The sequence below is a fragment of the Mustela nigripes genome, unplaced genomic scaffold (assembly GCF_022355385.1).
Source record: "Mustela nigripes isolate SB6536 unplaced genomic scaffold, MUSNIG.SB6536 HiC_scaffold_925, whole genome shotgun sequence".
NCBI classification, from domain to species: domain Eukaryota; kingdom Metazoa; phylum Chordata; class Mammalia; order Carnivora; family Mustelidae; genus Mustela; species Mustela nigripes.
The window spans coordinates 2,301-9,921 of record NW_026740332.1 but is presented as its reverse complement, the minus strand read 5'-3'; the positions used below and the strand labels follow the sequence as shown (position 1 = coordinate 9,921).

Here is a 7,621-nt window from a genome sequence, read left to right as displayed (position 1 = left end):
GCTGCTGCTGAACGGAACTGGGTGTGGACACCCGGTGGGGTCCTAGCGCCGTCCTCCATCAAGGCCATCAAAGCCGCGTTGGTTCGGGAGGCCGGGGGCGTGCACAAGACAGGTGCCTGGCCGGGTCTGGTTCGTGGTGGCTGAGCTCTGCACGCCCTCCCTGGGCCTGGCTTTGTGCTTTGCCATCAGACTGAAATCACTCCTGCCCCCCTTGCCTGTGCTCAAAAGACCCCGAGAATGACCCGTCCATCCAGAAAATAAACTGTGGTCGGCATTCTTGGAATGTGCTCCCACAGTCTTCCCGAGGGCTCTGTGCTCTCGTGACCTCAGAGGAAACCACTTCTTGAACGTTTTCAGCCTCAATGTTTTCTTCAGCTGAAATTCTGTTGATCACATGATGCTTTTCCAGAACTTCTGGCAGGCTTTTTACACACATCTTTAGGTGGAGAGCTAAAACGTGGGCACTCCCACAGGGTCGGCTAGATGTGGAGCATGGCCCAGGGGTCCAGGGGAGATGCTGTCGCATTGTGGCTCACTCAGTTCCCTGAGGGGCGTCTCCTGTGCAATCCCATGCAGGCCCAGCCTCCTGGGTGTCCCTAAGCTGCAGGGGACACCGGCCTGGCCCCACACCTGGTTCTGGTCTCCAGGGAGCCCCGGCAGGCAGTGGGTTTGCCCCACACAGGAAGGCCCTGGGCCGTCCTGTCGGGCTGTCAGCCGGCGAGCTGCAGCCCTCCCACTGGGGGCCAGAGCCTGTCCCGCCAACGTTTGGGACACGAAACATGGCTTCCTTGCCTGACTCCCGCGTCTGCAGAGCCTTGGCCCCCAACCCAGCACTTTCTCCGTGAGGACCTGCTTTGCTGGTTTGTTATGATTTGCCCTCTTTTTTTGACAAAGCCACAGGAGGGACTCTGGGGCAGATGCAGATGGACAGTAGCCCCGTGCCCTCCCCCCCACTGCCGCGCTACGTCCACGGGAGGCAGCCTCTCCCTGCTGTGCACTGGGCACCCGCTCTCCTCCACCCCCGGCCAACACTGTCCGCTGGATGCCGGGACGGCTTCCGCAGCTCCCCCGTGGTCAAGCGGCTTCTTGGCCCACAGGGAACCCCCTCAGCCTGTTGCGCCTGGGCCCGTCAGGACCCCTGAGCTCCAGCCTGTGCTGTGGGGCCCTCGGTCCTCCTCTGTGACAGGGCCTCCCCTCTCCCGACGGCCGAACCTCAAGGGGACCAGCTCACGGCCCCAAGGCCTTAAGGATGTGTGTCCGGAGCGAGGAGAGCCCTGCTAGTGTGAGCAGGAGCCTGCCCTAGCCTGGAGGGCCAGGGGCTCCTCTTCTGCAGGGAGGAGGCGGGACGGGGGCTCCCAGGCACCCCTAGTCACCGAATGCTGTTTGGGTGTCTCTAATTAGGAGAGCTTTGCCGTCCTTCTGCTCAAGGCCACAGTGCTCTTCCGGCCTGGGCCAGCCGCGCACTTCTCACCTGGGCTTCCTGCTCCTGACAGGTGCATGCGGCTCGTCGGCAGGAGGTGGTGAGTACGCAGGGGACCCCCTTGGCCGCTGCGTCACCAGCCAGCGAAGGCCAGTGTGAAGGAGCAGCATGGGGAGCGCCGCCCCTCCTGGCCGCACAGAGCCTAGGCTCCAGCCGTGGGCACCTGCTGACGCTCACAGGCCCAGCCCTGAGCCTGACCTGGCTGGACGCTTGCTCCCAGGCCCGTGCTCTGCGCTCCGATGGCATCCCTGGGAGGAGGCAGCCATGCCCAGGCCAGCAGCTCAAAACCCCGCAGCTCCGCCCCTGCCCCTCTGCAGGGCTAGGACCTCTCTCGGCTCCCAGTGGGGGACAGAGGGGCAGCCTGTGAGCCCCTGAGGCTTGCGGCCCACGTGCTCACCCTGTGAGGCCCCCCGGCCTGCAGGAGGGCTCTCCTGGGGCCCTGCCCTGCCCCCTGCAAGCCCCTGCGGCCACTCACCAGTAGTTCCTGCCCCCGACACAGTTGTTAAGCCACTTGCAGTGGTGGTCGAAGCCTGAGACGCACTTGTTGCACGCGCTGCAGTGCTTGGCCTTCGGGCTCCTGAGGGGGGGGGAACGCGGGAGCATCAGCCTGCCGGCAGCGCCCGCGGGAAGAAGGTGCGGTCCGCGCCCCTGCCCGCCTGCAGGGGAGTGGCAGGGAGCACGGAGGACCAGGCCCCAGACGGGTGGCATCCCCTGGCCACACCTGCTACAGGTGCCAGGGCTCGAGCTTCGAGGCTGGTTTCGGACCCCACCCTGAGCCACAGGCCTCCCGCCCAGGCTGCCCACGGAAGCCACGACTAGCCCGGGCAGACATCTGATCGGCGAGGGGCCCTGTGCTTCTGACACCCACTGCTCCTCGTTCAAGGACAGCAGCGCCGGCCAGCAGCCTGGGAACAGGTGTGCCCTCCGCAGGCCGGCTGCCGCGCTGGGCAGGGGACCCTCGGCCCCGCCCATGCCCATATCCGGGCACGCACACGGTGACCTCACACAGGTGGCAGTACTGGTCCTGGATCACATGTGCGTGTTTGGACCGGTCGAAGGTCGGCACAGGCTCCGAGTAGTTCTTCTTGCGCCGGACATTGGGCTCGGCCGGGTCGATGGAAACCGCGAGCAGGTGGACGGAGAGGTGCAGAAGGAAGAGCCCGCCGGTCACCTGGGGCAGGGGTGTCAAGGAACGCGAGGCCGGGCCTGGTCCCCACCCAGGGCGGCTGCTGGCCAGCGCCGCGGGAGCAGAGTGCAGGCTGAGAGCCGGGTTCCAGCACCGGCCCAGCTCCCACCCCCGCAGTCGACTGAGCGCCCCTGTTCCTTCCTCCACGACAGACACGTGCACTGGAGAGGGGCTTTCCAGCGGAAGCGGGCCCTGGGGGCGACTGCCAGTGACCTGAACGTGCCACGCGGGGATGGGGGGCCACGCTGGGTGCTAAAGGAGGCGTGGGGGCTTCTCAGGCAGCTGGGAGAGCACGTGTGGGGTCATCCAGAAACAAGGGTGGGGAGGGAGGGCTCCCACACCCAGTCCCCGTGGGGCACAGGGCTGCCCGGTCCGCCTCCATCTGCTCTCAGCTCCCCCACCCCAGCCCCTCGGGCTCTCCAGCACCCACTCCCTCCATGGCGCCCAGGGTGAAACCAGGCCCTGGGACCTCACCCTCTCCTCCTCCTCCACCTCGGGACCAACACACTGTCCCCATGGAAACCAAACAGAAGCGAGGGAGGCCGCCTCCCTATCTGTCCTGCCCTGCTTCTCTGGCCGGCTCTGGGCTCAGGGCTCCGGGGTGTGGTGCGGGAAACGGCCGGCTGTGGGCACCCGGCTCTGCCGTGATTTGGACAGGAGGAGCAGGGGCTCTGAGCAGGGGGCTGAGGTCATAACTCCATCCTGCAGGAAGCCCCGGTGGGATCCTTCTCAGGCTCTACCCCTCGTGTGATATGAGCTCGGCCACCCCGCCGGCAGCGGCGCTCGGCCTGCGCGTGGGCCTGCGTCCGCGAAGGTCACTGCACCCCAACCCCGGGCGGGAGGCTGCTTCTGGCCAGACCTGCTCATGGCCCCTTTTCCTCTAGCCTCAGCACCAGTGTAGACACAGGACTCTGGTGCCCGCTGTGGGCACGGCGGCAAAGGGGAGCCAGGCCTGCTGGGTGAGCATCGCTGTCAGGAGGATGGGTGAGGAGGAGCGGAGGGCGGGCGGTCAGACCAGGAAGCTGGTTCCCAGGCCGGGGGCAGGTGGAGGGGCGGCTGAGAACCTCCCCTAGTGGGGAAGGGACTGACCAGATCCCTCAGGGCCGTGGAGAGGAGGCAATGACACCGGGACACTTCATGTAGCTGCCGGACCCCGCAGGGCTGGCTAGGGCGTGGGCCTCCCCGGCTCCAAGGCTGAGCCGACCATGGCCTGTTCCATGCAGGGCGCGAATCAGCAAGGGCGGGGTGGGGGGGCCTTGACGGGGCCGGACTTCATGGTCACGGTTGGAGACAACAGCACGGTGCTGGCGTGCCTGCCCCCTGCACCTGCTCCCTGAAGCCCGAGGCGCTGGCCAGACCGTGGGCATGTTCGTGTGGTTACTGGGGCAACAGGAGACAACCAGAGCAGCGGGCGCAGGACAGTCCAACGCTGCAGGGGGTCCAGCTGCTGGCCCAGGTGCGGGCCCCTTCCCCTGCCTGCCCCAGAAACGGGAGGGCAAGGTGCCGGGGAGGGAGCCCCGGAGGGCAGCAGGCAAGGCCAGGGCTGGGATGTGTGCTTGAAGGCCTTTGCCCCCACAGCTACACAGGGCTTGCACGAGACCACCGCCGGGGCACAGTGTGGGGATGGCACGGCTCGTACTCTGACCCTCAAAGTGCAGGTGCCCGAGGCCCCTGACCCGAGCCACTGGGCCAGCCACATGGAGCTGCCTGCCGCCATTCCCCCCAACGTCCCAACCCCGCAGGTGCTCCCAGAAGCTGTCCACCAGGAGCCAGGGGGTGCGGCTTCCAGCCCCCCCGAGCGGTAGGCTAAGTCCCTCCACAGCCCCCTGAGCACGAGGCTTTCCAAGCAAAAACACAGCCCACCGGCTTGTCTGACCTACTGTCTCCCAGCGCTCAAGCCAGTGACCCCAGGTCAGTCACGGGAATGACACGGAGCAGCAGAAGGTGACCCCACTCTGCCTGGCCGCTCGCTGGGTTGGCTCCTCACTCCCGGCGTCAGCCTGCACGGGCAGAGCACCTCGAGCATCACGGCGGTGCCGCGCTTACTCTCAAGTGCCTTCGCCTGAGTGGCTGGGGCGCCCGTGAGGGACAGGTCGTCAGAGCGGGGTAGGAGGTCCCACTGTTGGCCGGCGGGAGGCCCTGGCCCGGAGGCCTCGGTCCCCTAGCAACAGTCTGTGTTTGGTAAAGCAGTGGCCGGCGCCAGCCAGGACACACACCCCCCCGCCCCGTCCTTCCGCTTCTGCTGCAGGAAGTGAGGCGCACCCGAGCCCCCACGGCCCCAAGCACGTCCGCCTCGCTCCAGCACTGGACTCAGAGCAGGAGGTCACCGCACGGTCCCAGCCACAACACAGGCCCCCGGACCGCATCGAGGGCCCTCCGACGCCCGGCCCTCTGCACAGTGGACCCTCTGGGTGGCGCTGCTTCCCTCTGCGGTGTGGGGGGAGCTCAGACCCCCAGGGTCAGCCAAGGCCTGGCAGGGCTGTCTTCCTGCTGTGGGAAGCTGCGACCCCACCCGGCCTCCGCCCTGGGGCCAGGCCCGTCCCTGCAGACACGAAGGACCGCGGCGCCCCCCAGTGGCCAGAGCGCAGGCCCTACCGCAGGCGTGGGGCGGGGCCGCATTCCCCGCTCCACTCCGGTGGACCAGACACGGCTGGGGGCCCCGCAGGCGGAGGTCAGCCCGGTCAGGGCCCCCGACACAGAGACACGGGCGGCACGGGGAACCGCAGCCCACAGTGAGTGTGAGGAGGCATCAAGGCCGCTGCTGCCGGTGCTGGAGGGCAGGGAGAGCACAGCTGGCAGCTCCCGGACCCTCCCCTGCGGCACCTGCGTGACAGCCCCGTGCGCGTCCACGTCCCCAGCGCCTGCCCACCCAGCCTGGAGCTGCTCTGGTGACACGTCGGCAGCCTCCTCTCAGGGCTTCCATGGGACTGGCGGCCTCCACGGTGGCCTGTGTGGCGGGTCCTAGCAGCCGGCAGCCTCCCTGTCTTTGGGTCCGGCCACTGCCTGCCAGCACGCTTCTAGGCCCCAAGACAGGGCCAAACAAGAAAGCAGGGGACGAGCAGCTGAAGACGGCCACGGTCACCACGAGTGTCCCCTGGAAACAACCCCTTGGGTCCCCGGCGTGCCCCTCCCACCCAGCCGCCAGGGTCCGGCCCACAGGGGACCTGTGGACATCACCGGGAGACAGGCTGCGGTCCCTGAGCCGGGTGGGCTGCTCCAGTGGAGAGAAAGCCTTCTTCCCAAGCATCTGCCTGTGCGACCCCCGCGTGGCTGATGCGGGACCGTGCGTTTGCATCTGCACGTTGGCCCTGTGACTCCTTCCTGTCCTCAGGGCTCTCCGCCCCACTCCAGAGTGCCTCTACCCCTCGCCGCCAGGAGTGTTCTCCCTAAAGCCTTGCGTTTAGCTGGGACCCCGCTCCCGTGAGCCACACAGGAACACACGTAGGGTCCATCGGTGCTGTGGCCATGGGGACAATCTGGGGTAAAGGGCGCGGGGTCAGAGGGCAAGATGCCGCACCCATGGGCGACCGGGCGCACAGGACGGAGTGGCAGGGGGCCCAGAGGGCACGTGTGGCCTGAGCCAGGTCTGGTGGAGGCCCCCGGGAGCCCCCATTTGGACACAGGAAAGGATACACCGTAGGCGACGTCCTTCCAGTCCCGCGGCAGGAAGGGGATGAAGATGCCAAAGCTGGCGACAGCCATGACGAGGACCGTGACCCAGGCCACCGCCTGGAAGGAGTGCAGGGGCCTCGACCAGCCATTCACTCGGGACCGGTTGGGGGGCGAGGGCCGCTTGCCCCCTGCTTCCGGGACGACCCGTCTCCAGCTCCTGCCCCACAAATCCATCTACAAGACGAGAGGAGGGCCAGACAGGCGTGCATGGACCCCTCCCGCAGCTCTATGGCAAGGGGGCCCTGGGGGCCCACCTCTGGGGGCAGGTGGCAGGTGGAGGACCCTCCAGGGTCCCAGGGGAACCCTGCGTCTGTCCAGCCCAGAGCAGAGACACAACTGCACAACACTCTTGAGCGTGTGCAGCCCACACGGCAGAGGACCCAAGAGAGGCATCCGCCCCGACCCCAGTGTGGCTGTGGCCGTGGCCGCCTCCAGGGATGGGCACGGGCTTTGTTTACAGATGGACGCAGACTCAGGAGGAGACCCATCCCGGACAGGAAGGAGACCCCTGTCAGGAGGCCCTCATCGCCAGGGAAACACAGGAGAAGTCTGCAGGAAAGGCAGACCTTGGCTGCGGTGACCAGGTGACGCTTTTATGTGCCTGAAATCCCCCGAGAATCTTTCTACGATTTTCCCTTAAGGACAGAACGAGATCCCACATTCCCAGAGAACTGCGCTGCTCTCACTGCGGGGTGAAGACCTGCGCGCCAGCGGGCTTCCGGGGCCTCCAGGCGCTCCGGGCCACCGGGGTTGAGGGGAGGGGCTGGGAGGGAGTGGTAGCCACATCTGGCCAGGCGGTGGGCGGAGGGAATGGGCGAGAGACCCATCACAGCCACGGGAGGCGGAGCCCTGAGGGTCCTGGGGACGTCGCCGCAGGAGGGCAGATTTCGGCTGCTCTCCACAGGCTGGCCACTCCTTTCTCAGGATGTGGGGCCAGGAGGGGCTTCCCTGGTCAGTGAGACCCCCAGGGGCCCACAGAGAGCATTCCCCATGGACAGCAAGACGACCAGCACACCGGGACTGGGCAGGGACCTGCGCTGCCACGTGATTCCCATATCGTTCCCAGAGCAACACTCAGATGCAAGCCAGAACCAACAGAAAGGGAGAGGCAGTCAGATCCAGGGCACGCGCGGACCTCGGGAGGGGAGGCGAACCAGTGACACGAAGGGAGAAATCCTAGGAGCTGGAACAACAGAGCAGAGAACTTATCTTGTGGAAGGAGCAAGACATGATGACGGAGTCAGTCCCAGGGCCACCTGCACTGGCCAGGATGAGCACAGCCG

The 7,621-nt window shown here is 66.9% G+C and overlaps 1 protein-coding gene across 1 annotated transcript; it reads right to left on the bottom strand.

Annotated features, from left to right (window-relative positions):
• Positions 1 to 1,951: 1,951 nt before the first annotated feature.
• On the bottom strand, positions 1,952 to 7,124 carry LOC132008762 (palmitoyltransferase ZDHHC11-like; the record flags this gene model as incomplete). Its single annotated transcript, XM_059387321.1, has 4 exons — positions 1,952 to 2,057; positions 2,473 to 2,651; positions 6,300 to 6,512; positions 7,025 to 7,124. Coding segments are annotated over 4 exons (598 nt in total), but the record flags the coding sequence as incomplete, so codon positions are not given.
• Between the last annotated feature and the right edge of the window lie 497 nt (positions 7,125 to 7,621).